The sequence below is a fragment of the Vigna unguiculata genome, chromosome 1, assembly GCF_004118075.2.
Source record: "Vigna unguiculata cultivar IT97K-499-35 chromosome 1, ASM411807v1, whole genome shotgun sequence".
Classification (NCBI taxonomy): Eukaryota; Viridiplantae; Streptophyta; class Magnoliopsida; order Fabales; family Fabaceae; genus Vigna; species Vigna unguiculata.
Window position 1 is genome coordinate 37,258,876 of NC_040279.1, and position 23,919 is coordinate 37,282,794.

Here is a 23,919-nt window from a genome sequence, read left to right on the forward strand (position 1 = left end):
AAAATATTATTTTTCTAATTTATTCAATTACTTCAAATTTCTGGTTAATTGTCTAATTATTTTTTTAATTTTATATATAATTACAGTCACTTTAGTGTGTAACTTTTCTAATTATTTAATAATAAACATCCAAGAAAAATCAATGACGCTATAAATCTAAATTTTGTTTCATAAACACGTATAATAAATGATTTAAGTGGTGATTATACTGATTGTATCATATTACTCATCATTTAAAAACTATATTAAAATACTTTATCAAAGGTACAGGGAGATTAGCATGCCATTATTGATCCGAAGGTCTATTTGTATGATTGTTTTTCAGTTTGAAAAGACTTTCATAGCAAAAGATTCTCAGAAGTCCTCGCCCCGAAGAGCCCTCAGAACCCTCGAATGAGGTGCATCAGGGTCACCACGCATGGCCCGTTGCCGCCACATCTCCGCGGCCCTCAGCAGTGTCTCCTCCGCCGACTCCATCTGCTCCGGCAGCCACCCGATCACATCTATCCCTCTTCCAGAATCTGCGGTCTTATCAGAGGCTCGAGATATCGGCTTCCGTGAATCCACGAACTCTATCTCCGACAAGGGCGATGCTTTATGGTGCTTATAGTAATCTTTATCGTCCTCTTTCCCTTTGTTTTCATCCTCCGGCCACGGACTTCCATCAAGCCCAGCACAACTCACCTCTTCTAAACCTTTCCACGTATGCTCCCGTTTTTGCTGAATCATTGGGTCCAATCGCTGGTTCACCCCCGCGCTCTTCAGTTTCGGGGAAGGTTCACACGGAGATTTCGGAGTCTTCAACATCTCGTGTGCTTTGCTTGCTCTGCGTTCTGTTTCAGCAATCTCCTCATTCTTAGCCTTATCATTTGTACTTATACCCTGCAACACTCAAAGACCCAAAGTTAACATATATATATATATATGAAGATTCAAAAGCCTATATATAGAGTGATGATGAAGGTCAACACTTACTTGGGGTTGTCCCCTGTGAACTCTGGGACCAGCTTCTTGTTCCCCTGAATGAATTTCAGGGTCTGCAGTTCGACTTCGAGTGCCGGAGCAAAATTCACGTTTTAGACTCAAACGAGTAGTTGAAGATAATGCACAAGAGGCTCTTCTTGTTGCTTCCGACAGTCTTGACTGCATCTTAACGTTGTTGCTTTGTTTCTATGCCTTGTTTTTGTTTTTGGACTTCTAATGTTTGAAACACCATGAGATCAACTTCAGATTAAATGGGATTGACATAGCGAGAAAGAGAAAAAGAATGTTAGGGACGTTCTGGAATTTCTGCAACACGTGTTTTTATTTTGACGTGTCAACGTCATCTTTTGCCACGTGTAACGTGCGTATTGGAAAGAGAATTAGGAGCTACTCTAGAAAGAAGCATATTTTTCTAGAATGCTCCATTTTTTTTAAATTGACACTACTAAGAAAATGGTATCCGTTGTTGGTTCAAATAGGTTGAAAACTGATGTTGAAGGGACTAATTTCTGTACTGTTTATTGGGTTATCTAACAGTTTTATGCCGGCCCAAACCTGTTTATTCGAAATGAATTTTGTGTTTAAATCAGCCCATTAGAAATAAACAGCACACATACAGAATGAAAAAAGTTAAAATTTTGCTCACTGCTGTGTTGTTCTACAATTCTAATAGAACTATTATGCATCAAGAGAAAGAAAAAATGGCAGTGTCACCAAGAAGGTTTAACTGTTACTTTTTTCTCATTTGATGATGTCACGGTTTTTGAAATTATTTGTTGGTGATCTATTTCTTTCAGTTTAGATATGATACGTCCTAAGTTTAGAGCAATATGGATGAAGAGTTGAGGTCGTTTTAGAATTTAATATCGATACTCTAAGAATTTTTGGTTGACTTATTAGTAATAATAATGTTTATAAGAAAAGCACACAATTTGGAAATGCATATACTCCAAAGTGAAAACATTAACTATTATCAAGAAAAAAGAGAGTAACAATTTGAATAATAGAACAACTCTTAACATAACTAAATGGGAATCAGTTAGGCACAAAGTAAAGTCTAAATCGTGATTGACTCTTCTTAATCACCTAAGGGTAAAAGTCAAATAAAAATGCTATAAATAGATAACTACATAAACTAGATTTTACCTCTCCAAGAATGATTACCCCTCCAAGAATGAGATATTGATATAATATTATTTGAGTTAGAGAGTCTACTTATAGAGGGAACTGTGACTTGTTACTTCTCTCGGATCTATTAAACACACATAATGGATTAAAATAAAATAATGCAAATGCATTATGTACTCATAGACTTGAAGAAACCTCTCGTAGATCAAAGAGTTTGGTCTAGTCATGGGGAGAAGTGGTCCCATTTAAAGTATAATCCAGATGCACCAACCATATTCGCGATAAAATGTGATACAATAAAAGAAAATAAAAGTTTCCTTTGTTTCAAATAAATCATATATTATTTCAAGCATCCAATTTAAACTCTATTATTTATTTAATATCTACTAAATGGTATCAACTTCACTCTCTATTCTGAATTCTAATCATTCTCATGACAGAACATTTTCTCGCTCAACTCAAGCATCGAAATTTCTTTTCGTCATCGTCAATGATACCAATCAAATTTCGGTAAGAACATAAAAAAGATATACAAAATTAAATATTGAATCAAGATTATGAATTTTCCTAAAATGAAGAAAATATATATATTTAAATTGTGGTTGTCCACTCTTAAACAATATTTAACTATTAAACCCACAGGAACAACTATTAATCCGAAAGGTTGAATCTAGAGAAACAAGGGGCATATGTTTCTTACGTTACACGATACAAATCACATGAATTGCGGGTGTTGGGTTTGACTCCAACTGGAACAACAACCAGGAACACACTTCCAACTGTAAAGGATAAACCGCTGCCAACCTTATCTCTTGTCTTGGACTCGTGAACCTCTGAGAAAGACGAGGTACAAAATAAACATTTCTAAAACCCATGACCACAAATTATTATATACTAGTAACACTTGAGAAAATAATTATTACTCCTCACGGTTCAGAAACGTCTCGGACGATCCAAAATGGCTCAAAGACGCTAGACCATTGCACTAGTCGAGTATTGCTTCTTAGAGTTCGAGACCAGAAGTTTATTAATCACTCAATCACTGCGTATCACTATGTAACATCTTTCGATATAATAAACAATCTTAAACCCTACCTATGGACAATCTTAAACCCTACCTGGACAACAAATATATTGTTCTGTCACGTGGAATTATTTAACTACTTAAATCGTGGCCTTGGAATATATGAACGATCCTGCTATCATCTCGGGACAAAAATGTGGCCACCACTGTGTCCAACAATGCAACTAGATGGAAGTATAAAAGCAGCCAATAGCATGCATAGTTGACCTTAGATTTGAAATCTTATCTATGTATTAAAAGGTCTTCCTGCTTCATCATTTGTGTCCATGGTGGCCTTTTCTTCCCTCCTTCGAACTCAAAAGGGGAATAGCCCTGTGGGCCATGTGCCAGGATTTTGCAATCTTCATCATCCATGTGCTCCATAAAATAATTCCATTTTCTGTTTCATCCCAACATCACACACCAGTACTGTTTTGGACTCTTCCAGGAATAACCAACCCTCCACAAATTGTTTACTCTAATTTTACTTTATTGCTCATTCTTTTTCGTTTATGTCATCTGTCTAATTAAGTTCATTATCAGCTTGCCTTCAAATTAGTTTCATTGATCATGGTATATTAGATATAAATGGTTGAAAAAAAACATGGACAGATTCTTTCGCGTAACATTATGAAAAAACATGTTACTACGTTCGCATAATCATTACAAGATACCAAAACACCATAATGCCCTGGAAGAGTTAGAGACGGTACAAAAGTAAAAGATAATGATAATGAAAAGAAATTTGCATTTGTGCGGATGTCTGGGTTAAGCTTTAAGGTAGGTAAGTTATTCTATATATATATATATATATATTTTTTTTTTTACGTAATGATGATTTTATAATATGATGACAATTATTAACGTAAATCTGTATATATTGTTGTTATTATTTTTTAATGCCATTTTCGAACAGCATTAGGTTATGTGGATTATTATTAATTAATGATTTAAAGAGTATATTGGCCACGGTTTATTGTTATAAATAAATTGACGTTGAAAATGATTGAGTATAGATTATTATAATTGTGAAGAAATGAGGGCAGAAAGAGATCTGTCAGACTCAAATGCATACATTATTGGGTTTGGGTTGAGTCTTTCAGGGAGAAGACAAGCCGTGATTAACAACGAAGATTTTGTGAAAATTGTCGAAAAAGTAAAAACGCAAAAGAGAAAGACCGAACTGGGAAAAAAAAAGTGGTGGGCCATTTGCTGTACTTGGTGCTGCACTCTGTATTTCAAAGCATATACCACAATCCAAGGAAAACTTTTTTGTAAAGACACCATCAGAGAATACAAGGTTTATATACTGGGGTGTGCAAGTCTGAATACATTGATAAGATATTTATATGAGAAAAATAAGCATAATTGTAGTGCATGCATTTCATTTGTAATTTGAAAGAGTGTAGAGGCATGAACCTATTAGCACTGAATTCAGCATGGTTTGGTCTATCTAAGGGAATCGAAAACATGGAGGGAAACCAAGATTTGACAGCATTAGAGAGTGGTGGGGGACTGAACCAAGTAGCTGGCTCTGGCTTCTTGAAATGCATCTGAATTCTGAAATTCTCTTGCTAAAGTAGGGAAGTACACATAAGAAACAGAAACTGCACATGGACTTATACGAACGCTGTCTTGTGAAATGATTCAAGTTAAGGGGTGATGAGAATGGGGCCCTTTCGATAAATAATTTTGGGTATTTGGTTGTTTCAAAAGGTGCTGCTGCAAAAGTGCAAAACTAAGTATAGTTTTGTTGTGACGAAGACGTAGATATGCTTCAAGCGTTTCTCACACAACTTGTTAAGATTCTTCACAAAGCAAGGGTCAATCGAAGCAGGGTTATGGGAGACACTGTGATCAACCGATCAAACCCAATTGTGGAGTCAAGACTGCGATCAAAGAACACGCGCGTTCTAGTGGCCGACATCAATCTCGTCTTCTTTTCGATATACATAGTAAAACTCAAACACGTGTCGAGCTCTCCACACACTACCAATGAGCCAAGTACATACAATAAATCCTACTTTATTATTTACTATTATAAATAAATAAATAAACAAATATTAATGATTACAGCTGAAAGTTAAAATTAATATTTCAAAATAGTGAAACTTTTGAGAAGTTAATCTCCTTGACATGAATTTTAAAAACAAATTCTTAATCGTGCCTGAACATCGTCAATATTTGTTAATTTTATATTATTACTCTGCGTCACTAATTGTTTTAAGATGCAAATTCAGTAAACTGATAAAACAGATAGGCATCTTCAAAGTAAAAACTACTTATATAGCCAACAGTAAAAGTTAGTTTAGGGGTGGACATATAGATTCACAGTTTTTGTAATATTGGAAAACCATCGATTCATAGAGTTTTTTTTTTTAAACAACTGTAAATAAATATTATATTTAGAAGATAATAATCAATATAAATAAAATTTTAAAATATAATAATTATATATTATTTCGTTCATTTCACACATATTTCTGATACGGTTTTTTTTTAAATAATTGTATAATTATAAATAATTTGTAGATATGTTAAATTACTATATTTAACATATCTACAAATTGATAGATTTTTTATTCTTTTGGATTATTGTTTAGGCTTGCTTATGAATATATAGTGGTAGGGTTTGGAAAACATGTCACTCAATCAAATGAATTTTGCATCTTTTATTGTACTCCATCTGAACAGTTGATTTTTTTTTTTTTTTTTACTGAACTTGATTGAGTTTGATAAATTGAGCGAAAGAATTTAAGTTCTTTTAATTAAAATCTGTAATTTCTAATTTTTTTTTCAAAAAATAGGCTATATTTTTTAAGATTTAAATAATTAAAAATATTTTAATTAATAGATTAAATTAAATTGAATAATATTTTTAATATTAATATTAGTATTTTTTAATAATTTTTATTTGGGTTGAGTTAGGTCGAGAGTTTAGCATATGAAATCTGTTAGTCAACCCGTAAGAAAGTGAGTTGGTTGAATTTGGTCTAACTGCACAAAGAACTTAATTCAATAATACACAAAATTTAGATTTAATTGGATTAGATTGAATTTAGTTGAAGAGTTATTCGGTAAAAACCTCGAGGTCTGGAAATTGATAGTTATCCATAAATTTACAAGTATAGAGAAAAAAAAAAGACCATTTATTTCACAAGCTAAAATTATTCCCATAAACGGAACAAGCACTTACTCAGACTTTTTGACTTTAATCATTCAAATACGAACTCTATTTATAATTTATTACGAAAAATTAAGATTTGATTTAACTCTTAACAAAACAAATTTGAGTGTTTAGGCAACGTTAAATCCAATAATTTAATGCAGAGTTTGTAGTTAAAAAATTGAAAAGCAATGGTGTAGTTTAGAGGGGAGGCAAAGGTATAGGTATCTAAGCTAAATCCTTATCGTGGCTTCCCATCTCCACGCCCTATGAATAAGCCAAAAGATCCATCACATCACAACCGGGTTTGTCTCATACCTACACATACACAACACAAACCTATACAATACGACGGAGAAGCATGTTTGTTTTACATACATCTGCCTCGCCTTAAGGAAGATATGTCATCGCATACATTGAATTCAACCCTCACCGATTCATGTATGTGTTTTATCAATTAACCAAAACTATTCAGAGAAACGTGGGTTTACCACGCAGCAGATAGTAGCAATATATTTAGGCACTACACACCCACGCCTAGTCCTTTCAATTGAACCAATGCATCATTAAAGCAAATTCGACAGACAAAAAGCAACTGACTAAAACTACATAGGTTTTTCCATTAACATGTAACGTCACCCTTTTTCAACCGCATCCTTATCATTTCAACAAATACATATATGCCTATCGTATTGAACTACATTTAACAACGGCAACTCCAGAATCCGGACAAGTGGATCAAAATAATCTGTTGAAGGGAAAATGGGAGAATGACAAAACAGATTCAAGATAAGTGTGTATGTCGTGCTAGTAACTTTTTTTTTTTTTTTTTTAACTTTCACACGTTCAATGGCCTGTGTCCTGTTGTACTCTGTCGCACGATCTCTCTCCGGGTCCCTTTTTATCGATACATGAATCTTATCAGAAGCTAAAAACCATTAACTGCATATTCAAGGCTTTTGTCACATGTCGTTTTGATAGCCATTCATGTACTACATCAGTACGTATATTTTTTGTTTTTTGCTGCTATCTTATATATTATTCTCACTGTCGTAATAATCAGTTAAATAACACCTCACGGTAAAGCGCAAAACAAGAACACGTTACCTTTAAAAAATATATTACTTTTGTTTTTCAAAAAGATTTAGAATTTCTATATTGAAAAAAAAAATACAGTATATTGGTAGAGGTTAAATGTAATTGGTTGATAGTGACTACCAGTGGGTATGGCAAAGAAGATAATCCCAAGAATTAATGTGTGTGTGTGTGTATATATAGGGCAGCAGAGATAAGGAGAGTTTGAATGCATTGAGAGAGAAAAGAAACATGTCTGATAATCACAAGACTCGGAGTTCGGCACCGAAACTGTTTGGTTTCCCACTAACAGAGCAAGAGGAATTTGCAGAAAGGAAATACGATGTCGGAGAGGACAGAAAATTCAGGTGTCACTACTGCAAGCGGGTTTTCGCGAACTCCCAGGCCTTAGGGGGACACCAAAACGCTCACAAGAAAGAGCGTCAGAGAGCCAGGCGATTCCAAATCCACAGCCACAGACGCTCCTCCGTGCCACCATCATCACCTCTTTCAGTTACGCCTCTTACCTTTCTCACTTCCCATGCAATAATACGATCGGTGCCACTCTCGGTTACACTGCCACCCATTTACCTTTCATCTCCTTCTCCTTCTACTTCTACCTCTGCAAAGCACTTCCCCTCGCGCCCCGTTTTCGTTCCTTCCTCCACCCACCTCACTGCTACTGCTACCACTACAACTCCATGTTTTCCTCTTCAGCTTTATGCCTCACCCTCTGTACTGCAATCTGCCTCTACTGTCCTTGATTTTGCTGCAGACAGGGAAGTTGATGTCCATCTCAAATTGTAGTTCTGTCATGTCAGATTGCAGGTTAAATATATATATATATAATTAACTTTTATCTTCCTGCTTCACCTTCTTCTTTGCTACACATCTTTTCTTTTTTCACCCCTCCCCTTAAGATTATGAACTTGCTTTACTAATGGAAGAAGCTAATGCTTGTGATGGAATCAGGGATATAGAAATTGTTTCATAACCGTAATTAATCTCAGCCGCAAGTTGCAATTTTTTTTTTTCAGTTCACAATGTCATTGCAGATGTAACTGTGTCTAAATAAATCTTAGCTGAAATCAAAGTGGTGTAGAAGGCATATTAATTAATGTCGTAGCCTGCATATTATTTAGTTAGTTGTGAATTATACTAATTTTAAAACAAGAATTGATGTAGTTTTTTTGTTTTTTTAAAATTGAAATAGTATAATGTATTATTTCAGGACACCTATTAAGTACAAGTACTTCTCATCTCTTAATATAACTTTGTTTTTCTGATAAAACTCCATTAATTATGTTAATTACATATTTCTCATCTTTTCTTATCTCTTCAGACAAACATCTGGCTAAATTACACTTTTCCATGGTTACATGCAATTATTTACTGTACCATGAAACAGTTTTGTTGTAAAAAGCGTTTACGGATTGTGGCCCGGTATTTATTTGGGCCTAACAGTACTTTATCTTTGTATGGACCATGTCAAAGAGTTTAAGGGAGGCCCAAGTTCCTCCGAACCTTAGTAGAAAAGACAAATATTTCTGCAATACCTGCACATTGCCACAGATGTTTTTGTATTATATAATAAGGATCCAGAAGTGTATACAGAAAAATTTGGTATTATTCACTATTGGTTAGGTCTTTCACGTTGTTGAAGTCGTAGAAAATAACACATACCAAACATTAAAATAACGCAAGTCACTATCTAGACACCAGGTTTATCATGGAAGTATAATCCCCTTAGTGTTCTAAATTACATCAAGTGTAGCTAGGGTAGAACAGAATCTACAGTAGCAGTTTTCATCCGAATCATTGCTGTGAAGAGTTTCTTCTTTGAGTGTTGATGACTGATCACATCTTTCCTCAAAATAATCATAACATTGGGATTTGAGGACCACGTCAAATCTGGTGGGCACTGGAAATGACGTCGTATCTTATGCAAAAAGAATCATCACACATGGTAACACCACCAAAATGGACAAAGTCATTGGTTTTACTGCAACCCAGGTTTCTCACACTATACCACTCCGAAGTTGTCATATTTTTTTTCTCTCTATATTTAAATAAACCAAAAAAGCAGTTTTTAAAAAAGAGACTTCATTTTTTCTTTAATCACGCAAAGTACATCCCAGATTCCGAGCGAGCACAAAGGCCACTTTTCAAAGATCAGAACATTGCTCATTCCTCGCCACAGCACACGTTTCTGTGCTTCATTATATCGTCTTCCCAATATACCCTTTCTCGAAACTTCCAAACCCTAACAAAAGCCCCTGCGCTCTCTTCCCTCCTCCCGCGGCTGGACATGGAGAGTTACGGGTCGGGTCACCGGCCTTACAGTGGTGACAGGAGGATGGAGGTGGTGAGCGGTAAAAGCCACGGTTGGAGTGCAGATTCTACTCAGGGGAGTGAAAAAGCTTGGAGATTCAGTGACCCAGAAGCGAAGAGAAAGAAAAGGATAGCGAAGTACAAGGTTTACGGCGTGGAAGGGAAGGTTAAGGCTACGGTCAAGAAAGGACTTCGATGGATCAAGAAAAAATGCTCTCAGATCGCCCATGGCTACTAATGCAGAGACTTGTTGCCACGGTAAGTACTGATATTGCAATTTCTGAACGTTGAGATTGCATTTCGTGATTCTCACCATCACATGCAAAGGTTTTTCCTCCCAATGTTCCGTTCTTCTCAGACCACTTCAAAATATAGAATCTCTTATGCGCGAGGATTATCTTGTTGCTTGTCTGGTTGTCCTGGAATTAGAGCTGTTAACAAAGATTTTCCTAATCCAAATTTTGATGTAAAAGTTGTTTGTTCTGTGTTATGCAGTTTCAGTTACTTATTAAAAATATTAAAAAAAATTTGTAATGTACGGATTTCCTGTTCCTGCATAGATACGAAAGATACATATGAAGCTGAATGGTACTGTCATTTTATTTGGTTTGGGGTAGAGAAAGAAGCACACATATTTTTGTCATTCCATTGGAAATGAAGGAAAGGAAGAGGGAGACAGAAACTGATGAAAAAATAAATAAAAGAAAAAGATAACTTTTGAAAAGGTGATGAATACTTCACCTAAAATATTCTTATCAAATACTTTTTTGGCACTGGAAAAATTTATTCTAAATAAAAATCAAAGTCAAAGTTAACAAGAAGTGAGTCGGATGAAGTGATTTGCAGTAATTTTATAGATAAATTCATTTGGATCTTTGAACAATTAAGTGAGTGATTCTCGACCTTATTTGGATAAGGTGATTTTCATTAATTTGTGTAAAAAAATTCATTTAAATCACTGGACAAGTGAAAAGAATAGAAGAAAAAATCAATGCCATTTATGTTAAATTATAGGATTTGTTTTTTTTTTTTACTTTGTCTTTTTGTTTTTTCACTCTCTAAGCTTGTATTTTAATTTATATGAGCTTTAAATAATAATATTTTAGTTTAAAATAATTTTACCAATTCAAATTATTATTTAATTTATTTAAAGTAATAACCAACATTTTATTTTAATAAATATATACAAAACTTATTTAATTTTAATATAAGTTTGGGATAATTTATTGATAATGTTGGGTTTGTTTGGGATAATTTATTCCAACAGAAGAAAAAAGAAGAAGTCAAAGTAAAAGTTATATAAAAAGCGAGTCAGGATTTGTTTGGATGAAATTATTTGCACTATATTGTAGACAATTTCATATAAGAGAGAGCCAATGTTACATTATATCAATATTTCTTTCCTTTCTTTTACTTTGCCTTTTTGTTTCTCACTCTCCAAGCTTTGAAGTTTCATTTTAATTTATATTAGCTTTAAATAAGAACATGTCGATTTAAAATAATTTTACCAATTCAAATTATTATTTAATTTATTTAAAGTAATATTTTATTTTAACTAATATATACAAAACTTATTTAATTTTAATATAAGTTTTTCAACTTTAATTTTCTATTTTTAATAATAATTCACATTAATTAATTAATAATAATAATAATTTTATTTAAACTAATGATTTAACCACAATTTATTTGAACTTACTTTCTATCCACCACATTTTATTTCAATATAATTTTATGGTTTGAAATTTTTTATTTTAAATAAATACTCACGTTTCATTCTAACATAATTTATATTTATTTTATTTTGTTTTATTTTATTTATGAAGGGTAAAATAATAATCTTTTTATTTGAATAATAAATATTTTTTAATCTATCAAATGATTGTCAAACTTTTATAATTTTTTCTCTAAGACCTCTTAATTTGTTACCATCTTTCCCCTAATTTAAATAACTTCATTTTCATTTATTTTCTTCTCAAATTCACTCCCTTTAAATTCTTTAATCAATTTTTAAATTCATTTTAATGATTATTTTGTTGATTTGATAAATTATTATCTTAATTTGATTATTTTAAAATAAAATTACTTTAATTGGATCATGTGATACTATTTAAAGATATTGCAATATGATTTTTGATTATATAATTCTTCAATCTTGAGAAAAATATTATTTAGAGATATCATAATAAAACATCATTATATAGCCCTTCAATTTTGAGTTAGAACATTTACGGACAAATTAGCACATAATATTATTTTTGGTATGTATGATTTAGTATTTGTATGTGAACTAATATTTTTTATTATGGTGTCAATGAGCCAATTGTACAATTGGCTCATCATGGATTAAGATAAAAAAAAGTCAACTTAACATGACTCATCTTTTCTTTTTTGAGATATAAATTTTGAAACCTTACTTAACTAATTTAGATTTATGATATGTGGATCGATTCATTTCTAAATATTTTAATTTTAAAATTTATTTTATATATTCTTTACTTATAAGTGGATTGACTTGATTTAATATTTTATAATAAAACTTAATTCTCTAATTTTGATTATATAAACAATTAAATAAATTAAACATTCAAATTCTTCAAACATTATTTAATAAAATTCTTATTTAAAAATATCATATTATTAACTTATATAATTAAAAATAGTAAATAATTATAATAAAAAAATTATAAAAGATTATTAAAAGAAAACAATAAAGTGGTGGTGACGATGGATTATACATCTATGCTTAAAAAAAAAAACTAAATTTGTTTCGACCGACTTTCTCAAACCATTGTGAACGGAGTAAACTCGGTATAAGAATCATTCTGTATTATGTTAATGTCTTGTTTTATAGATCACATCAGTATCATAAAATTCCGTTTAATTAATCACAAATGAATTTCTTCATCCTCTCTACGTTCCCATGCCATTTGCATATATATATACATATATATATATATATATATATATATATATAAAAGAAATCCACATCATTACAAACCCAGTGACCTTTGACTTAAGACGATCCACGGTATTCATACGTTGCAGCTTCATTTCTTCGTAGAAGTGAGTAATGAAATCCTCAGCTTTGGAATCAATCATCTCATCGCCATCTCCATCACCGTGTTCCTTGCACTCCACGATGACCTCTTGCTTCTCATTCTCCTCATCATCACTTTCAACCAACTGGTTCAACCCCACAGCCGAAGCGTAACGGCTACTGGGTATGGAAGCTGAGTAACGCCCCTCCTCCTCCGCCACAAAAGCGTTGCCGCCGCATTCCGTTGCCGGCCACTTGGTGGCGGAGTCAGAGACGGAACATGGGGATTGGTTGCTTTGAAGGTGCAAGGAATTCACAATCTTGTTCCACCTGCTCTTGGACCCATCGTCTATTTGACCAACCTGGTGAATCTCCTTTGGCTTTTGGGAACGTCCTCGCATGACGAGGAGCGCCACCCTGAGAAACCGCATGCTGCCGCTCATCTTCTTGTCCTTGAGGGGTTTTGGCTGGTCACTCTGAAGATGGTCTATTTCTATGTCGGGGATGTCGATGATGGTATATTCATAACTTTGTGTTTCCATAATTGATGTAATGAGGATGATCGAGGAGGTTGAAGAAGGAGTTGTCGGCGATATTCTCACCCTGAGAGGAGATTTGAACAGTAGAATTGCACTGAGGAAGAATGTTGTGACGGTGAAGTTTATGTGCGAGAAAGATAGAAACGGAAAAGGACGACCAGCGGAATAGTGTGGTACATTGGTGTAAGGTTTCTGTTGTGGACTATTATTTTTAGAGCAATTTTGTTTATATGTCAAGGTTTTGTACATTTAATGGTGTGCGTGATGATTTTGGAAGTTAATTCATCACAATCAACTTTTTCCACTGTTATTATTGTTACCATTAGTTAAATCTACTTTGTTTGTTTTACCGGTTCAGTATTTAATTTATCATTTTATTATATTTTAACTTTTATTCATTTATTTTACTCCTTGGTGCACTCACATATATATATGCTCAAAAAATGTTAGTGTATTATATTTTAATGCGTTTTAAACCTTTTCTTTTATCTCTATTATTTTCTTGCATACTACACAATAACTTCTTTCTAAATTTCTCTCTTCCATCTTTGTGAGATTATAACTTCAAATTTCATAAATTTCAAAATTAAATCCTATATGGTAAATCCTTGAATCTTTGAATTTCATTATATACTTGGACTTCCTTAGAATTATACACGAGATATCGATGGTCAATTTTGATTGTAGTGATATGAATGTGGATGTAATGAGGCAGATAATTGAATTTGACTATTTTGAATGTTTTGGATGTGTTAGAATTATGGTTTGGTTAAAAAGAAATGGATTGAGCTCTTTTTTAAAATTTGTTGTATAAATCTTTTTCTTAACATTTTCATCCAAGTAAGATTTTTTAATTAAACGAAAAAAGTGAGTGAGGCAAACCTCATACTTAAGGTAGATTTTTCTCATTTAAGTGAAATGTGATAAAAAAAAAAAAAACTTAGGTTTGGTCTATGTTGTCTTTCTTAAGTGACATTTGTTTGCTTAAACAACAATATGGTAAAAAAACATCTTATTGATTATCCCTAAAACAAGTACATTGCTCAAATGACATCTTTTAACTTGAAATTTCACAAGCGAGTTCATTATTTAATGTATGAATGACTTATATGGATTTAATTAAAAATTATGAGAATATTTATGAACATATAATTTTTTTTGTTCTTAATAATGATCGAATAATATATTGTTGTCGATAACTATTAAAAAAATTTCTTTATCATTCAGGAAATTGACAAACAAACATTTTATTAAAGAATTTATTTTTTTATTGTCACGTTTTGTATAAAGTTTTTTTTATGCAATTTTGTTATTTTCAACGAATTTTATTCTGTCAATAATTTCTTTTTTTAGTAAAAATATAAGTTTATGTAATTGAGATCACAAACAGTTGTTTGAATATGTTTTTAATTAGTGAAACTTATTATATTATTAGTTTGTTTTCAGTAGTTTAGACTTTTGGTTGTAGATTGATTTCAAAATCTATATTATGATTATATATAATTGATTAGAGGAAATGAGCCTAGAAGTAATTAATATTATTGGTAAACTTAAAATTTTTAAATATTATAATATTTTCTTTTACGACATAAAGTGAATTTACACCTATAACATGTATTTAAAGATTCAAATTTATGGTGTACTTCTATGATATAGTCCTCTGAACAGGTTTTATTTGGACTGGGCTTGAGGTCTCAGTACTGTACTAACGGTCCAAGAGATAGAATACTAATGATTAGGTCTGCTAAGAAAATAATTATTTGCAGTTCATTTGTTGACAAAAATAGTAATTAAGTAATTATCTAAAAACTAATGAGTTAGAGAAAAATTGGACTCAGATTTAAGTAAATTTTACGGAACATTAATTGGAGTTTAAGTTTACGGTTGATCAATAAGAAAGAAAGATACAATTTGAGATTACTTTAACGAATGTGGGTAAATGAAAATATCTATTCATTAATTAGTGAAAATTAGAGATTGGTAATGTTTTTCAATAAAAAAATTACTCACTTTTTACTATATGCTAGCATTGGTTGTATTTTGGAAAGAGGGGTATAAATATAAAAAATAAAAGATCTATTAATAAAAATAGATATTATTACATGAATGCATGAAATATAGTAATACAGAAAATTGTCTTCTTTTAATTAGCAAAAAAGAAGTGTAAATACTAAAACATACCCTTATTTCTTAGTTATTTATGTGACATTTTTTATATTTGATTAATAAGCACAAGTAATCGTGCAAGAATCATGATTAATGGACATTGAACACATTCATTTATTTCAGTTGTACACTAGAAGTACTATGTATTCACATTTTAAGCTAACACAAAAGATTCCCTAGAATGTCTACAGATTTTACATCCGAAAAAGAAAGGGAAGGAAGAAGAAAAAAAAAGGCAAGAAGAAACACATGGTCTTTGTTAAGGTCCAAAACTAAAGTGGCGAGGAGATGCAAGAAGAGGTTGGTCTCAAGAGAGAAACCAATCAACCATGTCCTTTTGTTTCTGAGGATCAATCTCACCAACGCTCTGCAAATCCTTGTCCCAGTCTTCATCTTCGCAAAGCCAAGAGAGGAGATTCTGATGCCGCTCCCATGACAAAGACTCGTCCTTATGATCCAGCACCACCGAAGAAGAACAAAAGCACTGCTTTTCCCGACCACTCGACATAACGGTGTGGTCACAAGTTTTATTCCCAACCACTTCACTGCTCTCTCTGCAACCTTCATCAGAAATGGTCCAACACCCACTTGCTTGTGGGCAGTAAGTGTCGAAGATGTCGTTGAAAGATTCAAAACTCAACACCTGATCCCCCTCTCCCCCATTAATAACTTCCTTCTCATAGGGTCCCCATATGTCACCCTCATTCTTCGTTATTTCTTTCTCACCCTCTACCCACATTCCATTAGTGCCTACATTTTCTTCTTCTTGGGTATGATTAGTATTTTCATGGGTGGAGGAATGTTTCTCGGCCTCTAGTGGCGGTGTTGGTGGGAGAGGAACTGCTGCTAAGGGAGGTGCTGTTTTGGTTTTGTTCTTCTTCATGGCCCAGCGACTGGTCCTACCACGTTTCCGCTTGGGAGGTAGAGTGAGAGTGATCGTGTCTGGTTTGGTAGTGGTTGTGCCTCGGAAAGTGTAAATTTTTCTGCTTAGGTGAGAGTTCCAGTAATTTTTTATCTCGTTGTCGGTTCTTCCAGGCAAGTGACTTGCTATCAAGGACCACCTGAAGTTTACCAACTCATACACCTATTACTATTTATCTCTTTCTATTATATGCAGCTTAGTCAAACTCACATGGAAAATATGATAAAATAAATAAGAAAAATATATATACATGTTGATAGATGAAATTTCCAGAATGTGAGATGCTAACACATCTCTTGATATTTTTTGTGCAATGAAGTTGACTAAATATATAATGCAACTAATAAGATTTAACTATATCTATATCTATTGTTTATAAATCTGTATGTTTCAATGAACTTTAAGTGGCTAACAGTAGAGAACATTTGCTAATATTTCTCTCATACAAATTAAAGGCTGGATTAAGTTTCAAATTTATGATAAAATATTAATTTTTGGATATTTTAATTAAGATTCTATTAAATTTGTTAGTATATTAAGTATTTAAAAATTTATGATATGTTTGTTAATGTATTCTTACTGACTTGTATTGTAATAAATAAATTATGAAATTTTGTTGTTAATATTAATACTATTGTAGTTAACAAAAAAAAGCAAATTAATTTTATTGTTTTTATTCAAAATACTTTGGATAACAAAGTCATGTTTCTTTGTTTATATTTAACCGCAATCTCATATTTTATGGTACATGGAGACAATTAAAATAGATGAGGAAATAAGGAAACAATCACGATACATAATTAACGAAAACATTAAAAACTTAAATGAAATATATATATATATATATATATATATATATATATATATATATATATATATATATATATATAAATTTATAAATACTCATTAGACTAAAAAATTTAAAAGAAAATCAAGTAAAAATACATAAATTTATGATTAACATGACACTTATTTAAACTTATATTAAAATATAACTTAAAATGTTAGTTGAATTAAGTAATTTCAATCATTTCATACTTAAAGAAAAAATATTAAAATTAATGTTTTAAATTAGTACCACAAAAAAAAAAGAGTGAATCTCAAGACTAAAAGAATATGGCGATACATTGACAATATAAAATTAATATTTTTAAGAAAAAAAATATTTCTTTACTATTATTTTTATAATAATACTTCGGTCCATAATAGGTACGATTTAAATTTTTTACATACAGAATAAAAGCAAACAGTTAATGTATTACAAATAAAAGTTTATCTGGGGATAAATCACAGATAAAATAAATAATTCTACTTTCAAAAAAATGGGAACATCAATCAATTTTGATTGAAAATAAATAAAAATGTAGTCGAGGCTGAGACAATAGTTCATAAATTGTTATTGAAAAGTGATAAAAATATTGAAATATAAAAAATAATCGTACATTATTTTTCTAAATTAAGAATGTTTTCTTAAAAAATATTAACGCTTTATAAATATTATAAAGTATTTTATACAGACTGTCATGTTATTAGTAACTGATCCATAAACATAAAAAGGAGAGGATAATGGTCAACATTGAATGAATTATTTATTCACTATTTCATTGGTTAAATACAAAGAAATTCACACTATATTCCATTACTCCTTTTTTTATCCTTTTAATTTGCTCATCTATATATGTCCTAAATATAACAAGAAAAATTGAATTAATTTATTATTAAAAAAATGATAACTGAATATGCTTCTTTGACATTATATTATACACTTCATAGATTTTCTTCTTTTATTAAATGATAAATTGTTTTATTCACTTCTTTCGTCTTTGCGTTAAATATTTTTTTTCTATTTTTCTTGGTAAATCAAACAAAGTACATGCACTATATTATTTATCTATATTTAGTATTTAGTGCAAGAGATGCAAGATTTTTTTCCAAACATTCTTTTTTTAAATTACACAAATAAACTTTTCTAAATTTTATTTTCGTAAATAGATAAGTTTGTTATATTCAGCATTGTTTACGTAAAAATGTTGTTCAGACGTCAGAAATCGATTTCCCAACATTCGAAGAATTTATTTATGTATTTTATTTAAATTAGTTCATTTAGGAACAAAAGTCTAAGATGCTTGTGTCGTTGTCGAACTGCATCTTCCTTTTTACTTTAGGGTTGGAAAACGGAAAAAGATAAAAAGGAGAAGTTTTAAACACACACAAAAAAAAAAACTGAAAGAAATTGTAGAGTTCTCTACTCTCTTTTACACAAAAGTGTAACATTTTTTTTTCTGGTTTCCTTCATTTATTAATCAAACAAAAATATTATTATCTATATTTTCATGTCTCTATTTTCTCTTATATTATCCAAACATACCATTAGTTTTTTTTTTTTCTTTTAACATAACTTTACAAGAATTGTTATCCAAGTTTTTTTTTTCTTCTATCTCTTTCCATTTAAACCAAAAATTAATGGGTTAATTAGGTAAATTGTTTTAAATAAAGTTTGCCTAAATTAAACAAATGAAAACAACTTTTACAATAATGGCTATCACGGTCTCTTCCTCTCTTTTGTCTCATTTCATATTAACAAGACATGAATTCTTAAAAAAAAAAACAAACAAGACAGTAACCGGTTGATCCAGTCAATTTGTTTTCTAATAAAGTTTGTCTAACTTAAGCTGAATGAAAACAACTTCTACAAAAACTGTGGTCACAGTCTCTTCCTCACTATTCTCTTTTCAACGAAGACGCTATTTGATTAATTTAGTAAATTTGTTTAAAATAAAGTCTGTGTAAGACTGACATGCATTAGTTCGAGATGCTTTTGTTCTTAAAGATACATTTTGTCTATTGAATGGCTCATAGTTATGTTAATTTTGAAACATTTATAAAGCTGATACTGAATTCATGTTTATTTGTTTAATTGTTGAGAAATTGAAAGGATGCAACTGAAGAATGATCTGGAAACTAACCTGTTGCCTAACGAAGCATGCAACTTAACAATGGTGTTTTCTTCTTCGACAGAAATGTCCCCTCTCTTTAGATCAGCTCTCAAATAGTTAATCCACCTTAACCTGCAACTCTTGCCACATCTTAACAATCCTTCACAACCCAAAAGTGTAAATGGGAGTCAGAGAAAAAGTGATTGGATCCTTCTACACTAATTATAGCTGGAAGGTCACACTCAACAAAAAGGTACCCAGCAAAGAAGACTATATATGGCTAGTAATAGTTGCGACATTAATTAGTTATTGTACCTGCATTTTTTGGCAGCGTCCTCCAAGAACCTTCTCCATTGGCCTGAATGTACTTGGTCAAGATTCCATCCTCCTCCGCTGTCCACCTCCCCTTCTTCAATCCCACTTTCTCACAACAAGGAGCCCTCCCCATGTCTCTCACTTCTGCAACTTCCTCACTCTCTGCCTCTACATAAATACACGGTGGTGCAATAATGCTGATTTGAAAGACGCTACCTCTTTCACTTCATTTGAATTGTGCTGGCACTGCTAGGGCCTGCGTGTATGCATGTTTGAGTTTATTTATGTGCCACCTTATTGTGGCGGTTCTGTGATAATAGCAAATGCCGCAGTTAGCAGCACCAGTTATTAATAAAGGGTAGGGTAGGGTAGCAGACAGCAGGCAGGACAAGGGTGAGCCCGGACCAAAATAGAAAGAGAAAAAACATACATCATTTCGTATTCATAATTCTTCTAAGGTTTTTATTTAAATTTAAAGTTTTTATTTAGTATATATTTGTTTGGGGAAAGTGGGGGTGTAGAAAGAGATTTATATCAGTGGTGGAAGAGGAACCACGTTGAGTGTATCTGAATGGCACAGTCGTGGCTTTCCCACCGTCGAGGGACATGAGCCTCGACTGACGGAGCATTCCATCTTCCTCATTAATGTGTCCTTGCATTCACTTATAGCCGTATAGCCCCTTCATTTACTTTTTAATTTATTGTGCTACTAACCTCTGATTTTGCTTCTACTCCCTTCTACAATGCCACTATTTTAAATTTGGGTTTGGAAATTACTCAGAAGTGCTTTTTAAGTGTAATGAATATATTGGATTCAAATTTTATAAAGAGTTAAATATGTTTTTTTTGTCAGGTTTCAGGAAATTTTAGAATTTGTATCTTTTTTTAAAATTTAATACTAATTTAGTTTTTTACTTTTAAAAATGTGTGATTTTAGTTTTTTTTATTAAATTTGGTTAGTTTATTTGACATTTTAAACGCATTTTATAAAAATACTTGAGTTAACATTGAAGTAAAAATGTGTAAACAATTCAAATACTATCATGAAATGCGCTTGAAACGTCAGATAAACTTAACAAAATTTGGTTAAAAAGACTAAATTCATGCATTTTTAAATATGAAGGACTAAATTAATCAAAATTTTTAAAAATAGATTAATTCTAAGTTTCACTAAAACTTGAAGGACAGAAACATATTTAAGTCTTTTATAAATGTGTATAATTAATTATTATATATTCATAAATAATATATGATTCTAATTAATAATTTATTTGATACATATTTATAAAAAATTATATTTTAATATTATTAAAAGTTAAAATATAATTAAACGTCGAAAGAGTCATAAAATTTTTTTGTTTTCACAAAAATTAAATACGATAACTTTTAAACATTTCAAGCTTTCACCGTGAGACTCTTCAAATATTATAAAGATTCTTCTTTGTTTTGTAGTTTAGCATAGACTTTATAAATTTTAATGTGTTTATTTTTGTGTGAAAGAAATTATTTAAAAATTCTAGAGAACATTTTATCTTTATAAATTTATATTATTTTTATTAATAAAATTAATTATTTTAGTTTTTAATATTAAATTAATAAAATAAAATTCTTTTATTATATCTTAATCAAGTGCCCTTAGATTACAGTTATGAAATATAACGTTATATTTTCCTTCGAATGAGGTAACAAATGTCTCCATCAATTTCTAATCATATGTTGTTATTAGTTTTTGGATTAAGTTTTTTCTATTCACCTGTTTAGATTAGTTTAGGTGTCCTTTTAAGCAATATTTCACCAGCATTCATTACTTCAAAATCATTGTTTAATAGTGTTATTCCGAAATAGTGATGAGAGATAGTTGTCAGATGACGAAATCTTTTAAATTGACGTGATGAATACGAGAAAACGAATGTCGTCATATTTATGTTGTACTAGAGCAAGTTGCAAAGAGGTTCTCTTTGTTTTCTTCTCTTATCTACATGCTGCCGTTGTCGTTGAGCCACAAACATTTTCCTGTGCTGTTTTGTAACGTTGTTACGGTTGTGTCGTGTGACATCTTTGCCTCCCCTTTCGTTTGCTCCATTCCCGTTTGGTTCTCACTTCTTTCTTTGCATCGTGTCGCGTTGTTCTCTTTTTTAAGCACTGTTCATTCTTTCCTTTCCTCGATTTGATCGTCTCCGTCTAGGTAAGTGTGCTATTTATGGTCTCCACTTCATTAAAATTTTAAATTTAGTTGACATTGTGCTTTTACATTTTATTCTCGATAATCTCCTAATATATTTTGATTGTATTTAAATTATCTGTGATGATTATTATTGAATATATTGGCATTGGGTCTAATTTAAATAAATTACATAGTTTTTATTTTCTAAAGTTTAGAGTTTGATAACCATGTGTGTAATTTTAATCTTTATTGTAAGTTTTCTAACCTTTATTGTAAGTTTTCTCTCTTTTTCAAAAAATACTTATTTTAATTTTAAATAAAGTGTTCCAATATCTTTCTCCCTATATGTATTCGCAGTTATAAAAAATTAAATATGTGAACAACTAATGGACCTTCCTTCTGGTTTTGTAAAAATGAAACATTTAATTTTATTTGAATGAAAGTGGTGTGTGATGGATTTGTTACTCTAATTTTTAAGTATGATTTTATAAATACGTGAATATGATATTAACAATGATATCAAAGTTCACAATCATACTTAACATAATCTTATTTGGATTATGAAATGTTTATTTTGGAATCTAATAATATTCTTAATGATTGAAATCAATTTTTTCGTGAAGTTTTGGTGTTTATGAATAAAAGAAAGTGTACGAGAGAATTGTTGAAATACTATATGTATTTATATAGTTGATGAACTTACGAGGATGTTGTAAAAATTGTTAATATAAAGAGAATATTGAATAATATTAACATATGTAACAACATATTATCAAGTGAGTCATCAATTTATATTATTAGGTCAAAATTGATTTAATTAAAAAATAAATAAAAGAGGTATTTTTTATGAGCTCATGATCCATTATGCAATTTAAATATGCAACAATCCTTTCATCAAGTTATTACGATGATAAATAGAGTGAGAAACCAGAGTTATGAATGCCTCTGGTGAGAAACCATCAAAGAGACAAAATAAGAAGAAAACAACAATCAGTTTATCCTATGCAAGTTTGTGCAGAGAAGTTACGAAAAAAAAGTTTTATTCCTCTCCTCATATATTAGGGTTCTTTCTATTGTTTATTTAATTTGTTATTCACCTTGTTGGTCAGGAGATTTGTATTTTATTTATGATTTCTTCACATTAAAAGTTTTGGTATTTGTTGATTTTTTTTTCTTTGTGTTATGCATTTTATTATTTTATATATTATTTATTTAGAAAAAATTTTATATAGATTTTCCTTCCACTTGGTTATATGTTATTTTTTGGTTATATGTTATTTTTGAGATCTTCCCAACATACATGTTAAATTATACGAATAATGCTAATAATGCAATATTTTACCTGATTAACTATACATTGAGTTGATATATAATATTAAAAGATATTATAATGTAATCAAATTACAAAAATTTAGTCACATGTTCGGATAATATATGATTATAATTACACAAAAAAAAATATCTTACAATATTATTTAATCCATCAATAATACTAAATAAACCTTGCTGGATCATGCTATATTTAGTATATTTTGTGGACTTGGTACCTACATTAATTATGTTAATGTAAAAATGATCAACTTCAAGACAATATCCACTATCTATTTTTACCTTATTTCAATTTTAGTTTAAGAAAATCTTAAGTAAATTTAAATGACTAAAAATGTAATTCAAATCCACTTCTACAATTTTGATTCAATTTATGTGTTTAAATAAATTCGTTCAAGTCAATTATTTCCTGCACGCCATCATTTCTGGAATTTATTTTCTATAACAAACAATTTTGGATTTTTTTTTTTCTGAAAATCAAACATCTCTTTTACTGAAAGCATTTTTCAGAAGTTTTTGACGAGGTGGAAGAAGAAATTTGATGAGGTAGAGGAAACAATTATCGTCGTTCAAGTATGTATGTAAAGGTCTACCTCACATAAAAGTCACATAAAATAAAATAAGGGTGGTGTAAAGAGAATGGTATAGTGTGATAATCGAGCCCGTTTAGTAGCCTTTAATTGGGCCAATAGCACAGCAATAAAACAGCCCAAAAAGCCGAATGGCAATTTTGTGAATTTCCAATTTACGGGAGTTTCCTGG

General features: G+C 30.9%; 5 protein-coding genes across 5 annotated transcripts; 2 read left to right on the top strand and 3 right to left on the bottom strand.

Annotated features, from left to right (window-relative positions):
- Positions 1 to 200: 200 nt before the first annotated feature.
- Positions 201 to 1,238, bottom strand: LOC114180456. The gene is made up of 2 exons (XM_028066772.1): positions 976 to 1,238; positions 201 to 882 (listed from the first exon to the last, which is right to left on the bottom strand). The coding sequence occupies exons 1-2, from the start codon at positions 1,147 to 1,149 to the stop codon at positions 355 to 357; spliced, it is 702 nt and encodes a 233-aa protein (XP_027922573.1). The 5' UTR covers positions 1,150 to 1,238; the 3' UTR covers positions 201 to 354.
- Positions 1,239 to 7,427: 6,189 nt separating this feature from the next.
- Positions 7,428 to 8,459, top strand: LOC114164827 (zinc finger protein 6-like). Its single transcript, XM_028049604.1, has one exon. It carries the CDS (start codon positions 7,668 to 7,670, stop codon positions 8,220 to 8,222), a length of 555 nt encoding a protein of 184 aa, XP_027905405.1. The 5' UTR covers positions 7,428 to 7,667; the 3' UTR covers positions 8,223 to 8,459.
- Positions 8,460 to 9,082: 623 nt separating this feature from the next.
- On the top strand, positions 9,083 to 10,231 carry LOC114196017. Its single transcript, XM_028086508.1, has 2 exons — positions 9,083 to 9,428; positions 9,544 to 10,231. Exons 1-2 carry the CDS (start codon positions 9,396 to 9,398, stop codon positions 9,982 to 9,984), a joined length of 474 nt encoding a protein of 157 aa, XP_027942309.1. The 5' UTR covers positions 9,083 to 9,395; the 3' UTR covers positions 9,985 to 10,231.
- Positions 10,232 to 12,529: 2,298 nt separating this feature from the next.
- Positions 12,530 to 13,574, bottom strand: LOC114191055. Its single transcript, XM_028080212.1, has 2 exons — positions 12,756 to 13,574; positions 12,530 to 12,571 (listed from the first exon to the last, which is right to left on the bottom strand). Exons 1-2 carry the CDS (start codon positions 13,572 to 13,574, stop codon positions 12,530 to 12,532), a joined length of 861 nt encoding a protein of 286 aa, XP_027936013.1.
- Positions 13,575 to 15,609: 2,035 nt separating this feature from the next.
- On the bottom strand, positions 15,610 to 19,971 carry LOC114163641 (transcription factor MYB30-like). The gene is made up of 3 exons (XM_028047942.1): positions 19,665 to 19,971; positions 19,380 to 19,509; positions 15,610 to 16,552 (listed from the first exon to the last, which is right to left on the bottom strand). The coding sequence occupies exons 1-3, from the start codon at positions 19,795 to 19,797 to the stop codon at positions 15,799 to 15,801; spliced, it is 1,017 nt and encodes a 338-aa protein (XP_027903743.1). The 5' UTR covers positions 19,798 to 19,971; the 3' UTR covers positions 15,610 to 15,798.
- Between the last annotated feature and the right edge of the window lie 3,948 nt (positions 19,972 to 23,919).